General features: G+C 34.9%; 1 protein-coding gene across 3 annotated transcripts in view; it reads left to right on the forward strand.

Moving 5' to 3' along the window:
• The first annotated feature begins 8 nt into the window (after positions 1 to 8).
• Positions 9 to 22,190, forward strand: part of LOC110031970 (histone-lysine N-methyltransferase SUVR5) — a 71,964-nt gene continuing 49,782 nt past the window's right edge. For 2 of the 3 annotated variants that reach the window (XM_020735436.1, XM_020735439.1), the window contains exons 1-4: positions 9 to 244; positions 2,198 to 3,178; positions 19,521 to 19,823; positions 19,904 to 20,014. In XM_020735436.1, coding sequence (XP_020591095.1) covers positions 2,945 to 3,178; positions 19,521 to 19,823; positions 19,904 to 20,014 — 648 coding nt within the window. In that variant the 5' untranslated portion in view covers positions 9 to 244; positions 2,198 to 2,944. Of the gene's footprint in view, positions 245 to 276; positions 1,364 to 2,197; positions 3,179 to 19,520; positions 19,824 to 19,903; positions 20,015 to 22,190 lie in introns of those variants that run through there. The other variant, XM_020735437.1, reaches the window with a different exon arrangement.

The following is a 22,190-nucleotide window of genomic DNA, read 5'->3' on the forward strand; positions in this document are numbered from 1 at the left end:
AGGACCTCCTTAGCCGCAGGCAGGTTTAATGCGGGTGCAGATCCTCTAGTCAAGCCCGGAGCTTTGGTTGGCCGAGCTGCTCGAGCACAAACTATCCCTACGCTCTGTACATCAACGACATCGTCGAATCCGTGATCTCCGATCCAGACAAATTGCTTACAGAAATTGCAACCGATCTCTGTCTGTGGACTCCTTCGACCGTGGCGATCGAAGAAGATCAGCACTAGTCGCTGCAGCGAGACCGGTGCGCCTCCCGACCTCTTTACATCCGCTCCTTCTTTCTCTGCCTCTTTTGCCTGTTTGGTCTGATCCGTCCCAATCTTGGTTCAATGTCCGGAACCTAGCCTCCCACCCTTCGACCCGTGTAACACTTGTCCCTTGCCCTTTCCTCGAAGACCCCTTTTGTCTCTCAACCAAAAGCCGGGAGAGAGGAATAGCGTCGATAAAACTTTTACTTCAGCCGTTTTTGTGCTGTTGCAGGAAAGATCTAGGGCTTTTCACATTGCCTGGATAGATTTGCTCTTCACTTCCATTTTATTATCTTAATTTGCACTGGCCGGCTGCTTGATCCATCCAGATTTGATCATCAATAAGACAATAATTATCTCCTTGCGCAATATTTTAAGGGTTATCATCACGTAGCGGTAAATGTAAATGGATGGCGGTGTGCTTTCCCCATCTTTTGGAAGACGACCAATGTGTATGGTTAATTTGGTAGAGGGAAGCGCTGGAACTCTCTCCAACTATTGGTTTTTTTCGTTTATATTAGATGACTTTGGAGGCCAACATACTTTAAACATTAGCAATTCCTGATATTTTCGCACAGATTTAGCACTTTTCTCCCTTTTCTTTCCGGTGTAACTTACAAATGAGGTGCTCTCATTTTCTGGCGTCAAGCACCGTCCTCTTCTGCATGATGTTCCAAAAATTGACGCTGGCAACTTTTGTGTTAGAATTGTTGTTGCCGAGTTACCAGGCTTTCTGTCTGCTGATCTGAGGAAGAACGCAGGCAATTTTAGGCTCACATTTTATGATGACGAGCTGTAGCTTGGGCTGCCTATTCATTTGGCTTAAGTTCAAATTTCGACTTAGTCAACTAGAGGGCTTAGGTTCAACCTTCAAAATGTAGATATGATTTTTTTCTCTTTCTTCATTTTTATGATTTGATGTGGTAAACAATGCATAATCGCATTGCCACTACTAACTGCTTCTTCTCCACTGTTCTTTCATTTCATTTTATATCAGGTTTGATTGGTTTGCAGAAAACTTGTATTCTTTTGTGAAGTGTATGTGGCATAAAGGCATGGATAGAACTTCTAGAAGGACACAAGACAGGGAAATTAACGATGATTATCACTAACTGGTATCTTAAGAAAAGCACTGTGAAGTTTATTTTAACTATAGTTAAGAGAAGAATTGGCCAACTGGTATCATTTGATTGTCAAGCTCTTTTAAGAGTGTAGGTCAGCTAAACAAGTAAAAACATGAACAAACTGCAATCATTCTAGGAAATTTGAAGGAGATACATAGAAGCATTTGTTTTATTATCTATGTCATATGGTATTGAGATTGAACCTGGTTTTCATCAGCATCACTTTGATGTTTAAAGAATGACATTCTATGGGGTATATGTTTGCCATGTGGTTATATGGGGCAGAATTATTTTCTTTTCAAAAGTTCTAACTTTAATTGAATTTAAACACTTGAAATTACTTTGTGCCTTGTCCGTATGGTACTTGAGAATTGATATTTCAGTTTTCAGTCATCTGCCTATCAAATCCTTTTTTAAATAAATTATTGGGTAAAATATTATTTTGATACTAATTGCATTTAATTTTTGCAGATATCCTTTGATGTTCTTTTATGATTCATGATTCATTTTTTATTTCTTGGCCATAACTGTATGCTGGTAATTCTAATTTTATCATGAGATGATAGGCTTTAGAAGTTAACATCTTTTTTGACCAAAGATTCAAAGCGCTTCCTTGTTAAGCCAGCCCCTTCAGACATGGTTTGGCTCAAGAAAATTCTTGTTAGCTTAATAAAATGCAGCTTAATAGTAAATTTTATTGTACATAGATTGGTTGTCTTGAGGAATAATATGAGATGGGCCTCTTAGTATTGTCATTGTACTAAACAAAATCATATTATATTTTTTAATTTGGAATATGTATAAGTCTGAAACTTTTTGTATCAGGAGACTGGATGATGTATCATGTGCCTGCCCGGTATTATATAGCTTCATTTGCATAGGGTAAGTCATGTCTGTGCTCCCTCTTTCAGAGGTTCAGTCCACTGGAGAACCTAACATTGGAACAAAGGCAGTGGAAAACAGTCTCGGGAAGGCAAGTCTATTGCCAGAAGGTTTCTCGAGACAACAAAAAAGGGAGAAACCCTCGCATGCTATCATTGCTATAGATGTCACTCCTATGGAAATTTGTTCTGCTCAACAATCCCCTATTACTGAATTTAATGAGTTTAAAGAAAGGAATTTTGGAAATGGTAGGTTACGGGTGCTTGCTTCTGATTCTTGTAGGCCTTCAGGTGAACTTCCAAATGGGATTCATGTTATTCATGAGTTATTGCCAAAAACAGCACCTCTCCAATCTTTGCAAGGAAACAAAGAATTGAGAAGCGAACAAGAAGGGGATGCTAGTGTCTTGACCTGTGATTCCTTTAATTTGGAAAGAGATAATTTCTTGTCAAATGGTTTTTTAAATATGGATAATTCTTTCCCCCTAAAAGAAAATTATGCTTGGATGGCATCAGACGTCTCAGAAACAGGGAGTTGTGTTTTTTGTTTGAGTCTAAGAATGGTAAAAGAGGTAGATATGGGGGAGGAAGGGGAAAACTAGAATCTGAAACCAGTTTATCTGATCCTGGAAAGGATGTGATTGTTCCTGAGGATGGTGAGAGCAATGACATTAGTAAAAACAAAGGAATTATGACTGCAGTTTCTAATGATAATTTTCTGAGTGATAATTCGTACTCTCATTCTGAAGATAATGGGTTTCCCACAAAAACTACATGTACATCAGGTTTTGAAGAAGGCAATTTTACTGCTGTGGGTAGAAATTGTAATAGTCAGAAGATTGAAGAAAATGTTCATGAGGGTGAACCCAAAACTGTGGGCAATGTATGCCTAGATGAACGTCAAACTCTGCCACTTTGGGTAAAGGTACATGTACAATTTCCTTGATGCTATGATGATGTCTATTAGCATATTCTTGCTCAACTTGTGAATGAATTGCTGCTGTTTGATGTTCATAATGATAATGTATATTGAGAAGTTCCTTACCCTTCTTAGCACAAAATTCAGGGAAAAATACAGATGCATACTGATTGGTGCATAAAATTTTGTACCTGAATTTGTTCTCATGCCAAAATGGCATGTGCTGCTTTTTATTTTAGTGGAAATATTATGCTGATTTATTTATAAAATTTTGGCAGTTGATTTTGCGATCATGCCAAATTGTAGTATTTATTTCAATAAAAAGTGGATTATTACTGGCATATATGGTGCATTGACAGCATGCCGTGTTTGGCTGGCATTCTTTCATTTTATACAGCTGCCAACATTAACTATTGATTTTGAGCAATAATACAGTGAAACTACACTCTTTGTATATATTTTTGTGTATATCAAGTGATTCCGATTGCTAATATATGATAATATTAGGTTACTGAATCAATATTTCAATTTTTTGTGGTCAGAGATGCTTTGTTAAAATTTGTGATGATGTGTGATGTGCCATAAAAGGGCCTATTGTTATAGGCTTTGTTTAGCTTTTCTTTCCTTGCACTTAATTTTTCAAGAAATAATTTTGATTTATGCTAGAAATGTTATTAGAAAATCATTATCTTGCATATGTACCTTCTCTATGACTTGAGCATATGAATTTTGAGCAGATTATCTTTCTATATTAGATGGCATAAAAAGCTGCAAATGCACAACATGATTTCCAAATGTAGTCATAGTTCTTGACTCCCTGTTAACATAGAGTGATTCCTCAATCTCACAGTTTATTTGCTCGGCAATTAAGCGATTCGATAATTTTTGATAATTTTGTTTAGGTCTGAATTGGAATTAGCAACAGGATCATGCTGCATTCAACTAATTTTTGGCCCGGCTAATTCATTCCTCGTGTTACTTTTTTCCCCTCGAAAGTGGGGATATTGAAAAACTCTGGGTTGAATTGCCTACACTGCTTCAATCCTTTCCATTACCATTTTTTGAGAGGATCAATCTCCATGTTCTGGTACATATATTAGATATGATACCAATGTTTGAATTTTCAGCGATTACTATTTTTAGTTATGGGATATACATTAAGTTGGATTAATTTTTATTATGAATTGCGGATAATGGGTGAGAGATATGCGATTATGTTTTTGCCGGTAGTATGTGGTGATCCTTTAAATTTGCCATATTCAAGTGACTCAGTATGCTAGGTGATGATATTGATGAAAAGGTATCAAAAGGCTTACCCTCTTGCCTCCAGTTTGTAGGATTTTTTTTTCAAGTCAGACCTCCGTTTTCAACTTGTATTGCTAGAACAAAATTTTCCTCTTTATTCGCTAATAAAATCTTTGAATTAACCTAGCCAGGAAAAGGTTTAGTTACACAAGCTTATTTGTGCCCGACGCATCAGAAACCAAAGTGAAAAGAAGTTTGAAAGATAAAACAGAATTTTCATTATCCTTAATTGTCATTCATAACATGGCGCTTCATTTTATGTACCTCAGAGTTATTCTATATCCTAGTGCCATTGTTTCATAGATTTTAGCATCAGGATATCTGTTCCCTCCATTCACTAGGCATCTTTCAGGCATTTGGAATTTAGAGAATACTAAAGAATTTAACAGAAATTAGAAATTTGATTTAAAATTTTGGATTTTCCTTACTAATAATTGTTGAGAAGATATATTTTTTAAATATTTAGGTAGCAAAGTTAAGTGATGAAAAATTTAGAGGCGAAAGACCTAAGTTTTTTCTATTTTTTATTCCTTATGTAGGGTGTAGAATATATAGAGGGTGCATGGCTTAACTTGTGGAATTGGGATAGAAATAAATAAACGGGGAAAAAGAGAAATATAGGAAAGAACTAAATGTGCAGTGAATCTGTATTTTTTGTTCTCCATCACATATTCATATGGAAGCTGAAAAGGCAAATCAGGGAACCAATTTATAAAAAGGGTGGAATTTCTTGGATTGGAAGTTTTTCTGTAGCATTTCCTTGAGTTCCATTGAGATATGTCACATTAATAGCGGGAGGCTGATTGCTATACAGTTGGGAATCATTCGGTTTCATTCTTGTAAAGATTCAAGAGCTGGCTGTGTAATAGTGAATCATTTTGGCTTTTTTCTTGGAGAGATTCAATAGCTGATTGTGCAACTGTGAATCATCGGGCTTCCTTCTTGGATAGATCATGCAGTTGGGATTTTAATTTCAAGTTTGATTTTGGGTTTTTAGTTGCAGGAGGAACCTTGGAAATGCAGAGAACAAGTCCACGGCCAGGCTGATTGCCTGGGATGAAGGAGAGATTACTGCCCCTTCTCTTTTTGTTTTTTATGTTGTTGTTGAATAATTCCAAAAATTTGTCAAACTATGCACACTTTGAGCAAGCCATCTAGTCTTACATAAGATAAGGTCGTAAACCTTACTTAACCAGTCTAATCCTTCATGTGAGATCTGGAGTTGACAAAAATCATGCTAAAAAATGATGATTTAAACTCATAGTCTCAATCTAATACAAATAATCCATTAGTTGAGACTCAAAACTAAACATTTTCCAAAGAATTTCGCAAAAGGTCATTTTGTTATCCATTTAACACACGACCTCCAAGGCCTTCTATATAAAAAAAGATGAAAAATGTCGATACTCAAATATGTGGCCTTGCATATTGAAGTTATATTAGAAAATAGTTTATTCTTGTTAGAAGTTATGAGAATTAGATAATTAGATTTATTTCCTAATTTATTTCCTAATATAACTTTATTTCCTTTCCTATTTTAGATTTATTTTCTTGGATTAGATTTATTTCCTTTGTTATTTTAATCTTTTCTATTTTATGTTGTTATCCTTATCTTCAACTAACTATTATAAATTGTATTGGAGATATTAAGTGTTATATTTTTTCTTTCCTGTTGTTTCCTTTTTCCTATCTTTCCTATTCTACAATTCTTGTAAGATTATTGAAATTAGTGGAAAAATATAAGAGGAATTAATTCTTATTGATGCAAAGGGGGTATAAATACCCATTACAAGACTTACATGTAAGGAAAGCAATAAAAACAGAATACAGTAGACAAACAAAGAAATAATATCAAATATAAGAGGCAACTGATCTCTCTAAATAAGGAGAAAAAATAAATAGAGATTCCTAAGATCCCTTATACAATTTATCACCCTCTGAATATAGAGTTATAACAAATATGAAATATAATCATAATTATTTATGAGATCTTTCAACACTCCCTCTCAAGCTGGCATGAAGATGTCACTCATGGCAAACTTGCTAACTAGATTCTCGTGTTGCATTTTAGAAAGGCCTTTTGTTAGAATATCTGCTGTTTGGCTAGCAATGGGTATGTAGGACATACATATCACACCACTATCTATCTTCTACTTGATAAAATGTTTGTCAACTTCTACATGTTTTATTTTGTCATGTAGAACTAGATTATTAGCTATGGAGATTGCAGCCTTGTTATCACAGTAAACTTTAATAGGTGTTGATATAGAAATTTTCAACTCTTCTTGGAGTTTTTTTATCCATAATACTTCACAAAGTCCATGTGCCACCGAACGGAATTATGCTTCAGCACTACTTCTTGCTACCACACTTTGTTTTTTACTTTTCCAGTTAACTAGATTTCCGCCTACAAAGGTACAATAACATGGTCTGGATATTCTATCATTTAGATCTCCTGCCCAGTCTGCATTTGTGTAGGCCCCTATTAGAAGATGTTCCCCCTTTTTGAACAAAAGTCCTTTTCCAGGAGTTCTTTTGAGATATTTCAAAATTCAGAATACAACTTCGAAATGAGTAGGTCTAGGTGAATGTATGAATTGACTCACAACACTCACTGTAAAGGCTATGTCAGGTTGAGTGTGAGCTAAATAGATTAGTCGCCCTACCAATCTTTGATAGCGTGTTTTGTCAATTACCTCATTAACTGTTGCTGTTTTCAACTTTATATTAGGTTCAATTGGCGTATCTGCTGCCTTGCACCCTGTCATTCATGTTTCTTTGAGTAAATCAAGTACATGTGTTGATTGACAAAAATTCCCTCCTTGGATCTTGCAAACTCCATTCCTTTCCCAAGTCCTTAATATTAAATTCGGCTTCAAGTTTTCTCTTCATGTTGCTAATCTCCAGAGTATCATCCCCTGTCATGATTATGTCATCTACGTACACAATCACAATGACTATTTTACCTTTGATGGAGTGTTTGAAAAAGAGTGTGATCAGCTTGGCTTTGAGAGAATCCATGTCTCTTGATAACATCACCAAAACGCTCAAACCAAGCTATAGGAGTCTGTTTTGACCCGTACAGGGATTTTTTTAATTTGCATACTTTACCTTTTTCAAATTTTTCTTCAAATCCGGGTGGTAGGTTTATATATACTTTTTACCGCAAGTCTCCATTTAAAAATGTATTTTTTACATCAAATTGATGAAGTGGTCAGTCGAAGTTAACTGCAAGAGAAAGAAGTACTCTAATAGAGTTAATTTTAACAACAGGAGCAAAAGTTTCTTGGTAATCAATACCATCAGTTTGAGTAAATCCTTTTGCTACTAGTCTCGCTTTTTATCTGTCCACACTTCCATCAGCTCTAAACTTCACCGTGAACACCCATTTGCACCCAACCGTCTTTTTGTCTTTAGGTAGATCAATGACTTAGGTAGATCAATGATTTAGGTAGATCAATGACTGTCCAAGTGTTATTTCTTTTAAGAGCATTTATTTCTTCCATCACATCTAATTTCCAACTCGACTTACCAATTTAGAAAGAAAATTGTCTAAATAACACTTGGACTGCCATCAACAATTCCATAACTATGCAGAAATCTCTAGTTTTTCACCTTTGCTAACAGAAAGAATATTACATGTAAGTCTGATCATATGAAGAAAGAAGCTCTCCAGACGGACGAAGTCGTCAAGCGGCGAGCCGAACGGTTCTAGCTCTCCAGGCTGACGAAGTCGTCGAGCGGCGAGCGGTGAAGTAGTCGTCGAGTGGCGAGCGAGTGGTTCAAATAGCTCGAGATTGAGCGGCAAGCATTTAGGCGTCGAACAACTCCACGATCAAGATCGGACAGCTCCACGATCAAGATCGAACAACTCCAAGATTGAGCGGCACAGATCAGGCCAATGACTTAAAAATCGAGTTCTCCAGTCGAAGCAGACGACTCGAAAGATTCAGATCCTCAATATTGTCTCTGATACCATGAAAACAATGGAAAAATATAAGAGGACTTAATTCTTATTGATGCAAAGGGGGTATAAATACCCATTATAAATAGCAAAGGGGGTATAAATACCCATTACAGGACTTACAAGTAAAGAAAGTAATAAAAACAGAATACAGTAGACAAGGAAAGAAATAATATCAAATATAAAAGACAACTAATCTCTCTAAATAAGGATAAAAAATAAATAGAGATTCCTAAGATCCCTTATACAATTTATCACACTCTGGATATAGAGTTATATCAAATATGAAATATAATTATCATTATTTCTGAGATTTTTCAACAATTATTTATAACTCCTTTTCATATTAATAAAGGAATTCCATATTATTATAAATTTCAACATGGTATCAGAGCCTTAAAATAAACCTTAGAGTCTCATGCCACCGGAAACTTCCTATTCTCTGTATTCGACAATCTTTGCCGTGCTACAGGCCCTTCCTCCGCCTCCTCTTTTCAGGTTTTTCCGCCAGATACTTCCTCTCTCTATAGGCCATAGTCGCCAAAACTCCATACATGAACTAGTCGCTGAAACTTTCCTGCAGGAACTAGCCAGCATAACCCTCTCCTTGCAGACTCTAGATGCAGGAAACTTCTTTCCTTGTAGATTTCAGTTGGTGGTCTCCTTCCCTGAATTTTCATCTCATAATTGATAATCAACCCCATTAGCATTTGGGGATATTCTTACAGGCAACCGCAATCAACTAGAAACCAGCTTTTCCTATTGGTTTTCTACTTTCCTACGACATTACCTACATGAGCCTTTCGCCTATCTGCTGACATTGCAAGAACAACAATTTAAGACAACCGCAGTACGAGATGAAAACTTCAATTTTTACTTCACAGGATCTTCCTCGTCTATTGTTTTATGTTTTCAACTCCAAGTTGAACATGATTTTCAACTATATTTCAACTTGAGGGGGAGTGTTGAAGTTATATTAAGAAATAATTTTTTCATGTTATAAGTTATGAAGATTAGATTTTATTTCTTATATAACTTTTTTTTCCTTTCTTATTTTAGATTTATTTTTTTGGATTGGATTTATTTCCTATTTTATGTTATTTTCTTTATCTCCAAATAATTATTATGAATTGATTAATTATAGATATTAAGTGTTATATTTTTCCTTTTTTGTTATTTCCTTTTTTCTGTTTTTTCTATTCTAAGATTCATGTAAAGGTTATCTATAACCTCTTTTTAATATTAATAAAGGATTTTCACATTATTCTGAATTTCAACAATGCGATTGTCAGACTCATCATTTGAAGCCTCATCCTTGACCCTAGAACCAAAGTTGACAAGACTTTTGATGAAATATCTCAACATTGATCAAATGAGAATTCTTTGTCCAAGCAAATCTACAATCAAACACTCAACTATAAAACCAACAATATTATTATTGTCATTCGTTTCTCTCTCTCTCCTCTCTATATATATGTGTGTGTGTGTGTGTGTGTGTGTGTGTGTGTGTGTGTGTGTGTGTGTGTGTGTGGGGGGGGGTGTGTGTGTGTGTGTGTGTGTGTGTGTGTGTGTCTAAAGCCGCGTTCCTAGAGCAGTTGGTAAAGCATCGACTTTATCCGTTATAAGTCCCCTCTGGTCTAGGATTCGAATCCCTCCCCTGCCTATGGGGTTGTTACTCAAGTGGTTAGGCACATTAGGTGTAGCCGGGGCTCGTCTAATAGCCTCCGATTATTCTTAGAATATATCTATATATATATATGATATATATATATATATATATATATATATATATGTAGAATTTCAACTGCCCTTCTATAGTCATAATCACAAAAATTGAATCATAAAGTCGATCCTCTGTTTTTATCTTTGGATTTGCTTCTTTGATGCGGTAGAATCTGCATAATTGTCGAACTGTAAGAGAATGATGGATATTAGTCTCTCTTTGGAAGATGTTTTGATGAATTTGAGGATCCGTATAGGCACGTGACATATGAGATATGTAGGAGTAAGGCAGTCTATCTCTCGTAATGTTCTGGAACATTGTTAGTCATCGTGATGGATTGATCAATTTCTTGAAGGTGTTTTTTTTTTTCTATCCTATTTTGTTTAAGGATGAATTTTAATAGCGGCCACTTGTCGCAGAAAATAATCCTCAAGTATAGAATGAGAGTATTTCTTTTCCAGTCTCATTCTTGAAGATTTACATTTTAGTTCTAATATTTGTTTAAATTGTGCGTTTTTTTAAAAAGTAAAATAAATTTCAAATTTATCTTTAAAAATATCCAAGTTTTGCTAGTATAATCATCAATAAAAGATATAAACCACCTATCATTCTTGATACTATTTACTTAAGGTAGTCCTTATATGCTTGAGAAGTTTTAAGCAATTGCTTGGATGAGTCTTCTAGAATTTTTTATAGAATCGAGAAGTTTTTGATTTGCGTGTTTCGTGATTTTTATTGATGAAGAGGGGAAAACTTTTTTAGATACATGAAGTTAGGTAACTAAAGTCAATGCCATTATATGATTCCATTCTTATTATTAGGGTATACGATAATAGTAAGCATTTTTAACTTGTATTCTAGGATTTCTTCAAGATTCAAGAGATAAGAGCCTAACACCATTTTAGCATTCGTCCATCATTGTCCTTGAGATCACATTCTGGAATTCACATAATAGGAATGTTTAGTTACTTTAGTTACATCATTTATATTTTTGGTGATTTTACTGATTGATAAAAGATTGTAGGCAAATATGAAAATTATTATAATCAAATTTAAAAATAGGGAGCTAGAGATGATTGTGTTGATATCGGTTATTTGAGATAAAGATACATCGATAACTTTTATTATTTTGCTTTGGAAACAAAAGTGAATTTTGTTTAATACAAAGTCATCCCTTGTAATGTGACATGATGCTTACGAATCCACAATCCAGAATTATTAAACTTATATTTTTGTATTAAAAGCATTCAAGGCTATACTTTTGAGCAATTATCCAATGCTGGTTTTAAGGATGGTCAAATTTATTTGGAATTTATTATACATCTTTTGTATCAGGTCAATTTAGTTCTGATTGAACATGGATGAAGGCAGGTTTTGAGGATCATTACTAGTTGTAGAATCATCGATCTTGTTTTTCTTATTTCCAATAGGCTTTTTGTGCCTTTCTTCCGTGTTTTTTTTTGTTCCTATTTTTATTTTTTGTGCCTAAGCTTACGGCAAGGATCATATGAAGGTTTTTTTCTTTTCAAAATTCTCAGTAGAAGTTTACTTGTCTTGAAAAGCAATGATGAGTCTTCTAGGTAATTTGAAGCTCCTTGGTTTCTCATCATTATCTTTTTTGCAGCTTTCTTCTTTTTGAACTTTGAAAAACACTTTTCAAATGAATGGAGGAGTTTTATGACAAATAACTTACCTTAAATTTTTTCAAGATTGTTGCTTAGTTCAAGGAGGAACCTACATCTCTCTCAACATTTTTTTGTACATCCCCTTGACGCTTATAATCTTGTTCATCAAAGACTTCCCATTGTTTTTGGTACAAGATAAGGAAGGGTATTGTAATATTAAGTTATATCTGTCGAAAATCATGGAAGAGATTTTTTTAATTTCAAGTAACTCCACCTTTTTTAGACTAATTCTCTCTCGTGACAACTCAAATTTTCTCTAGCATTTTCAAAGAAAGATGAAATACATTTTTAATCGGGACATTATCATATTTGTTTTTTTACCTTCATATTTTGATTTTTGGATCTTTTTTGTGAGGAATTGTTGCACCGGTGTTGTTATAATCTTTTGCTCTTCTATTATTGATCATAATAAATGATTAAACTAATTGGAGGGTTTTTTTTTTGTTCAACATGTGCCTATAACCAATGAGATGGAGAGGTGTTCTATAACAACTCGAACTATCACCTGTTGTTATGTTGTCTATTTTAGTCTGATGGTTTCATGATTTTGTTTCATTGGTGTAACTTCTCAGGAGGTCATTCATCCCAAGAGTACTCCTATACAAGTACATTTAATTTTAGATTTTCTGATAAAATTCCAATCTTTACACCAAAATGCGCCTCAATGTTTAAGAGTTCAGCTCATTCTACGTCCTCATCATTATTTTAAACCTAGAATCATTTATCAGGTAGATAGGATTCTAAACGTGCTCCCTATAAATTCAAGAGTTTTCTCCCTTTGCGTAGTATTTTATTCTATATAGCACTTATTCCCCATATTTAGGTAGTTGTAATTCTTTGATATCATTTATAGTAGCCATACTCTCGCTTATCGAGATATTGTTCACTTTGGCCTCATGATTTTGTCCCATTGGTGTAACCTCTAAGGAGGTGTCCCATCTCAAGGCTGCTCCCGCATGAACATGCTTAAATTTGGAGTTTTTGATAAAATTTTTGTAGTTACACCAAAAGGCATCACAAGGCATCATTAACTTTAAGTGTTCCCCTTCATGCTATTGAAGGGGTTTCACACTTTTTTATTGTTGTCGCTGCCATGAGAAATTGTTTCATAACTTGAGATGGCATTGGAAAAGTAGCTTCTATCTGAGATCATTGTGTGTTGAACTATATCAAGGATGAAGCAAATGAAGAGCAAAGAGAGGAGTTGGAAAAGCAAGAGTTCTTGGAAGGTTTGAGAAGTGATTCTGATAATATAAGGAAAAACAGAGGAGAAACGCCTCATTTTTTTTCTTATTGATCTTTAGGTAACAAGAGGATAATCTGTCGAGGAGGCATGGCTTAATTTAAGGAACAAGGATAGAAAGAAATAAATTAGGCGAAAAGAGATATAATGAAACACAGTAGTCATATAATGTATCCAAAATATTTATTCTACATTATATGGAAAGCTGAGAAGACAAATCAGGGAACCAATTTAAAGAGAGAATAGATATTCGAGAACAGGAAATTCAACATAGTATTTCCCTCTAAAGTTTTATCTGGAGATGACCATTAACAGCAGGGATTCAATGGATTTTCTTCTTGTAGAGATTCGGACTAGGCAACAATGTATTGTTAGATTTCTTTCTTGGAGATCCCACAAATGGGAGAGTGATTTCTGGGTTATTTTTTAGATTTTCAGCTGCAGGAGAAATCCAAAAAATGTAGAGAACCAGTTCATCATCAGGTTGGTTGCCTGGAATGAATCTTTGGATGTATGCCATCCTTTCTATTTTTGTTGTCATGCCGCCGGTGAGTAATTCTAGAAATGGATAGGTGATCTCCACAATAAGAAAACAAACATCACGAGATTTAGCCCATGAAAATTTATTTTTGCCAAATAAAAGGGATTGGTAACTTATGTTGAAATGTAAACAATGAATTTTGAATAATGCTAATGGTAGTTTCCAATGAGATGCTCATGTTGATGAATTAGTATCCAGAAACTATTTTATTGTTAAATGTGTTAATTATAGAAAGAAGTTCTTAACTTACATCAATATTTAATGTAATGAGAAGGTGAAAATCAATTATTTTAATTCTAGCAAAAACAAATTTAAGGAAATTTTGTAGATAATTGCTCTCTTGATGCATATTTTTAAGTCTTTTACTGTTAACTTTAGATTGATTTTTTCTTATGTTTCTATATACGGCACAGTTCTGCCAATATCTTTGAAAATAAGTTTTTAGAAGGGAAAAGCTATGAAATGTGAGGATGACGAGGGATTTGGATATAGAGAAGCAAGGGAGCAATTTATGCCTAGAAATGTAAAATTTGGCACATTTAATTTTTTATTGCTCTTGCTGATTTGGAGGAGATATAGAGTTGCATTTATTTTTCTGCAACGTCTTGGATTTTCCTTTGTTTCCCCCTAACAATTGCATTCACCTTTTTCCTTTAAGGTTATTTACATCCATTATATTTATGCAGCATCCAAATTCTCTTACATCATGTGAATCTTTCCAATGTTTTCATCCTATATAGAGTTGCATTTATTCAATGCAATGTCCTGATTTTTCCCTTATTTCCCTCTAATAATTGCATCCAATCTATGATGCGCGGGCACTTCTAACTAAGGAGCTGTGCAGTGTCGAACACACGTCTTTGACACATCTCTATCGTGTCTTATTTAAATAATATTAAAATTATAAAGAGACGCATGTGGACACACGTGTCTTAAATTGCTCTTGCTAATTTGGAGGAGATATAGAGTTGCATTTATTTTTCTGCAACGCCTTGGATTTTCCCTTGTTTCCCCCTAACAATTGCATTCACCCTTTTCTATAAGGTTATTTACATCCATTATATTTATGCGGCATCCAAATTCTCTTACCTCATGTGGATCTTTCAATGTTTTCATCCTATATAGAGTTGCATTTATTCTATGCAATGTCTTGATTTTTCCCTTTTTTCCCTCTAATAATTGCATCCAATCTATGATGCGCGGGCACTTCTAACTAAGGAGTTGTGCAGTGTCGAACATTTCATGAACACCGAAAATTGCACGACACGCTCAAACACGTCTCTGACACATCTTTATCGTGTCTGATTTAAATAATATTAAAATAAAAAAGAGATGCATGTAGACACACATGTCTTAAATTAGTGAATTAATTTTTTTTTAACATCTATGGTATATTTTTGTTAAGTAAAATTAAAAAAAATATATATTTTTTATTTAAAGGTTAAACATATGTCTTCAACTTATTGATCTGATTTATTTTTTTGCAAACGGGCTCGAGTCGTTTGTCAATAGCTTGCATGGGCTGGTATTTCTGATTATGGACATCTTTGTTTTATAAAGATAATTCTATTAAATTTCTTATTTCTATTTTGTATTATTATTATTATTATATATATATATATATTGCATGCAAATATATCTATACATACATGTATCGTCGTCCTCTCCCCTCTGCTAGGGTTTCGCCTCATAGCGAAACCTAGCGTTCCGCTTCACCTTCGTCGTCGACTTCGTCTGGTGGAAGATCGCGTCGTCTGGCACAACGATTTCTTGTGTCGACTAATACAGCTCAACATCTTGCGTCGTTCGCATGGGTCCTTGTCCGCTTCTATGATTCTGCGTCAGGCTGAAGGGCGTTGACCCAGATCGATAGTTGCGCCACAACAGACCCATGTCTGCGTCGTTTTTGCTCGAGCTGAACTCGCAGGGCTCTCTGGATTGACAGCTCTCGTCGTTCGCACGGGTCCTCGTGCGCTTTGCGATTCTGCACCCAGCTCGATACTACACCACGACAGACCCACGTCTGCCTTGTTTCTGCTCGAGCTGAACTTGCAGTGCTTCTCCAAAGGGGTTTCCGCTCCTGCTCCCTGTTTTCTGGATTCAGACTTTGCTATTTGCTTTGCTTTATCCAGTGTTCTTAACGCTGGACCTCCATTTATTGGGTATGGCTTTAGACAGATCGTATGCTGCTGTCATTGCCGGTGTCAACGCATTAGGTACACCTAAATCGTGTTTTTTCCCTTCTTTGTTTGAGTGAGAGGAGAATATCAAGAAACCTGGTAGGAAGAATGAGAAACCTGCTATCTTTTTAACAGAAACTGAAGGTATTCAACTTGCTTCCTTCTGTTGACTGAATTTTGTCGGGAAGTTTCTGCATGGTCATCCCAAAATGGATTTGATTCATAAAGAATTTGAGCTTATGCACCTGGTTGGAGAGTGAAAAGTTGAACTGTTAGATGGAAGACACATTCTTATACAAATTAATAATGAAGAGGATTACACACACTTATTTGTTAGAAGGATAATTTGGATTGATAACAGAGCAATGAAAATTCTGAAATGGTATGTAGATTTTGACCCACAGACGAAACCGTTCCCCAGACGGAACCGCCAATCATTCCAATTTGGATTTACTTCTCGGGTCTAAAATTTCATTATTTTACTCAAAAAGTTTTGCACGCTATTACCTCAACTTATGGTAAGCCACTCAAAAAGGATATTCCTACTTCTAATCTTTCCGGTCTATCTAAAGTCAGAGTACTTGTTGAAAGAGACATATCTCAGACCAAAAAACATAGTGCTTCGCCAGAGGCACTAATTTCATCTCCTCCGGGCCAGCTCCAATTTATTGACACTATTGATCATAAAAAAGATACCCCTAAGACGTCACTATTCTTGCAGGTAATATGACAACCATTTAGCCGTCTTTGGAACCTCCTATCGTGGGTGAGAGTGAGATTCTTCAGATCCACTTGCCCTAGAACCTATCACTGATATTATAGGTGACAGTACTTCTATTGCTTCACTACCGCTTAATCAGGTCGAGCAAAATGTAAATGTTACTCAGGCTCATGAGGATCATGATGTGCAGCAGCCTTCACATGTTCGCCCAACTTTGGAACAATCTATTGATCATATGAGCCAATGATCGGATGAGGAATGACAGGTCTACACATCCAGGATGAAGAAGAAGAATGAAGACCTACTTGAGCTCAAGAACTTGATGGATGATACTTTGGTTACTTCGGGCAATGATACTCATCTTTTCAATTTGTTAGCCGGCTCAATTTCGAAAACTAGAGACAGATGGAGGACTAAAGTGGGATGTCCCCAACACTTTTTGTACCCTTTGGAGGCTTTTTGGTTTTTTAACTTTATGTATTTTTGCTTTATTTGGGATTTGTGTGTGCTGTATTGTGTGAGTTGGACTTTCTTTTAGTTGGACTTTCTTTTAGGCCCTCTTAGGCCCTCTCATACAACATTTCTGTATCTTTTTTTCTTTAATATATCAACCCTTGGGTTTTTTCTAAAAAAAGTTATATGTATATATATAATTTTTAGTATATAGCGTGTCTGATGTGCCTCCGTGTCGTGTCATATCCGTATCCATGCAACTTAGCATCCACCCTTTCTTTTTAGGTTTTCTACATCCCATATATTTACGCTGCATCCAAATTCTCTTACATCATGGGAATATTGATGTAGTTTAATGAAACTTTGTAGATAATTGCTCTCTTGATGCATATTCTTAAGTCTTTTACGGTTAACTTTATATTGATTGTTTTTATGTTTCTATATACGGCACAGTTCTGCCAAAATCTTTGAAAATGTGTTTTTTGAAAGAAAAAACAATGAGATGTGAGGATGATGAGGGTTGTGGATATAGAGTAGGAAGGGAACAGTTTATGCCTTAGAAATGTAAGATTTGGCACAATTAATTTTGTATTGCTCTTGCTGATTTTTAGGGGATATAGAGTTGCAATTATTCTTCTGCAATGTCTAATTTTTGCCTTGTTTCTCTCTAATAATTGCAGACACCCTTTCCTTTTAGGTTCTTTACATCCCTTATATTTAGGCAGCATCCAAATTCTCATATATCTTGGGAATCTTTCCATTCTTTAAACTACTTAGACGTAACCATCTGTTGGCTGTGTGTCCATCATCAATTATTATCATTTGGTAATCATTCAGCCACTTGCTTTATTAACAACATGAATAGGAAGTAAAATATATATATATATATATATATAAAAAATCATAATGTTGTTAGAATCAGAAGTTGATTGATCGCAGAATAACTGATCTTAAATGAGGAAGTTATCTTGAATTAGGCATCCATTTTATGCGTGTAATTTAGATTTGAATTAGTATGTAAACAGAGGGGTTAGCTTGTGAAACTTTGACGCATTAGACATGGCATGCCTTAAAGGTGTTACTCAGAGTAGCATGCATTTCTATTTTCTATGTAAGATTGAATAACCTCGTCATGGCTTCTCTTGGAAGTGTCCTCTTGTCTGTGTATGTTTAGACTCTTCAATTCATCGATACATGTGGTTATTGTCTTGATCTGATGCTGCACGTCATCAAAATTCTTAATACAAGTATTTGCAACAAATTTATGAATCATGTAACTCCATTTATTTTTATTGAGTGCTGTGCTGTGTTAACTCGAGTTTACTTAAGTTTGTTTTATGCATAAATTCTGTCTATGTTTGGTGCACATCTTTTTCTTTATATTCTTTTCAGATCAGTTCTTTCTTTCTACCTTTTGGACTTTGGAACATCTTTTGCTCCAATTCTATAAAGCCAAACCACTTAGGCCAATTTTCTACTAGCATAGCTACATTATATTTTAATCATGTTGTCGTCTCAATAATGTAATCATTTTTAGTTTCATGATCTATCCATCATCATATTTTTCATTGTCACAGTCAATTTGTTTGTTAATGTTTTTATATTGCACAATACTCAAATCCATACAGCATTTGTGGTTAATTCAGTTTTTCAGAATTCACCTTTTGTTCTACATGACATTTTCTTATATTAAAGTACCAAGTGGACATTTCTTCATTTTATGATCCAACGTTAGTTCTATATTTTTATAATAGATCCAATGAAACTAAATCAATCTGACCTAGATATCACTATATCATACATATTACTGATCTATGAGTGATCATTCGTATCCCTATAATTGTGCAGTGTGTTTCTTGTCTTCTTCTAACCTCTAAGCTCTTATTTTCTAAAACATTGTAACTCATGCTGCCTATACACGTGTAATATGATTTTAAAAGTTAGGCTGGTGCCTAATCTTATGCATTAAGTTTTGATGTGATGTTAAAGATCTGAGTGGTATGAATGTAAATATGCATGTTTAGGTGTTAAATGTGTAAATACATAAGAATAGCGTGCAAATGACCCTACTTTATGATTTGCTCAAACATGGCAACGGTTTGTGGAACAAGTTCTGTCAAATGACTCATTTTCTCTATCATTGTTTATTGCTATCCTGCAATGGTGCGGTGCATATTAGAAATATTCTTATCATGTAGTAGGTTTACATTTGAAACAACGCATTTGTGCTTGTCATATCACGTGCATTGAAGGTAGCAAACACCAAGTCAGGATGTTTATATGATGAAAAAGTTCAATTTTGCTAGTTCAGTTCCACTATGTGTCACTATGTGTCATCATTAGTCTAATCCCTAACAATTTGGGATCAACTTTATGAACCCTCATTCTTTATTTGTTCCTCTGAACGCTGCATTAAATTGTTAAACTTATATTGTCACAGTTTTTTTTTTGGCACAATTTCTATCTAATAATAATTACCATATGTTCTGACACCTTGCATTCTTTTTATGATTTTTCTTGGCTTTGAGTAAAGTGGAGAGGAAAGTGGCAAACAGGATTTAGATGCCCTACGATTGACTGCCCATTGTCAACTTTGAGGGCTAAACCTACTCATGAACGAAAGAAATATGTTTCAATTTTTTTCCCTCGAACACGGACATATTCATGGGTAGATATGCTGCTTGTATGTCCAATTGAGGAGTTTCCAGAACCGCTTGCTTATGGAACACATCGGAAATGGAGAAAATTAGTCAAGGACATGAGCACCCCACGCCGATTTATCATGCAAAAGCTTGCTGTCGCAATGCTAAATATCAGTGACCAGTTACATACAGAGGTTTGAAATTCTTATTACCTAATTGTCGCTTCCCACCTCTCATCTTAAAAAATTTTTCAAACAGCCAAGTCAAATTACAGGCGGTGATTGAGGATGCTCGTAGGGCTATAGCATGGAAGGAATTTGCTATGGAAGCCTCACGCTGCAGAGCCTATCCTAGCCTTGGGCAAATGCTTTTAAAGCTTCAAAAAGTAAGTTTTAAGCCTTCATAATATTGGAAGAAAACCATGTCTTAACATTATAAAGTTTTTTTTATTGAGGATCCCCGTGGTTCAAGATGCCATCAGCATAACCTAGCTGCTCGGAGAACCAGTTGATCCAGTGGAGGAAACAATTTGATCCTCAGCATTGTTTTCTAGCTTTGTTAGAAGACCTGTTTTTTATTTCCTTTTTTGTTTCAATTTCTTGGCTAAAGACTAAAGAAAACTGACAAAATGAGACAATTTCCCTAGTGCATGCGAGGTCTTATTCAGCACAATTTTGCTGGGTTAGCTAAAGGAGCCGTGGCTTAATTCACCATTATTTTGAGCCACTGATCTGTGAACGATGGCCTTTTGGATGCCCTGCCTTTGATTTAACTGTATTGGATAGCCTATATGCAGTATGTTTGAATCTACATTGCTCATAATGCGCTGTCGCTGCATTTTCTGTTGAAATGTCCACTGTGGTGCGGTCTCCATAAAGCCATTGTCCTTGAAGTCTTTTAGATTAAGTTTGTATGCAGATTCTATGGGTATTTGTTGTAGGAAAGCTTGTTCCATTATTGTTCTTATTATAAGGACCTGACTCAGGAATCTTAGAATTTCTAAGGTGGGAACGGACGATCGCATGATATTGTCATATCAGTCAATTATATATAACAAATTATGATCGCATCCAAACTATAAAGAACTAATAACTCAGAGTCAAACACATAAAAATATACTTCATGTAACAATGCCATTAAGAAAATAAACTGAACACAAAATAATACTCTCAAATACCTATTCATATTTGCTTACCTACTCTAAACATACTCTCTTCTAATATTTTAATTTAATGGAACTTTTTTTGGAATAATATGTAAACAATAGAATAAGTTTAATAGTAATTTAGTGAATAATTATATTTTTATTGTGAAACCCTTATTGATATGCTTAAACACGTATGTGATTCAAAATGATAAAACATTAAAATAATTTTATGTCTATTTCTATAATTAGAAGTTTTATAATATTTTTAGATATATTTTCATGTAAGAAGCCATCTCGGGAAGACATTCTAAAAATCTGTACCAATTACGATACAAAATATTCCACTTTCTTGAAATTTGAAAAATTAAACGAGAGCAAACATATCTTGATTGAAGAGATGAATATAGCTTGCATTTTTTATACTTTCTCATTGGTGGCAACTTTCTCTAATACATGCTTCCATAAAAATTTTACAAATATAATTTCTCTATTATGGAGTCTCTTAACATCATAATACAACATCTTTTCAGGTTCTTCTACATAGGTTAAATCTGACTTAATGTCAATTGAATTTGTAATAAGTCTACTCAATTCTTCAGTTATGTACTGTTTAAGGGAGGAAATATGAAATACATTATGTTTTCCTTCAAGTGTGCTACTATAGGCAATATGTAAGCCACATTTTCAATCTTCTCAACAGTTTCTGATGAATATGCAACATCCATCTATCATCTTTATAAATGAAGTCTTGTCTATTAAGGCCAATCCCTATATCGTAATTACGACATTTATTGCTAATTTTTAAATTGATAGTATTCTCATTGTCATAGAGTTTTGTAAATATTTCATATAAGTCTATTTTTTTATTAGATTAATCAGGGATCTTGTGTCTATCAGTTACATTGGACTAATTTATGGCTTCTCAGAAGAGAATGAGACATTGGGAGTGCTAATTTTGTCCATCACTTAAGGCGAAGGTGGCAAGTTGTTTGCCGCTATGGTCGACTTCATCGTCTATTCAACAACAAGCTATAATTTCATCTTTGGTCACCCCGTCCTCAACAAGTTCAAAGTCGTCGTCTCAACCTACCATATAATAGTAAAATTTCAGGAGAATGAGAAGTAATCACTGTTCGAGGTGCCTTTGAGCAGTCGTGTGCCTGCTACATGCAGGTCATAAATAGTTTACACCGGGAGGCCTCGGAGCTAGACATCAACGAGGGTCGGGGAAGTGTGCTAGATACTAACAAGGCAATCAAAGAGATCCTTGCTGTAGTTGGAGAGACTAGTAAGTTTTTTTTTGGTTAAGTATGTTTTTTTTATGTTGTTTGCAAGGAGAAACTCATCACCACACTTCCTAAATATCGCAATGTGTTTGATTGGTCTGCCAAGGCAAGGGGGGGGGGGGGGGGGG

Source organism: Phalaenopsis equestris, unplaced genomic scaffold, assembly GCF_001263595.1.
Source record: "Phalaenopsis equestris unplaced genomic scaffold, ASM126359v1 Scaffold000873, whole genome shotgun sequence".
Lineage (NCBI taxonomy): Eukaryota > Viridiplantae > Streptophyta > Magnoliopsida > Asparagales > Orchidaceae > Phalaenopsis > Phalaenopsis equestris.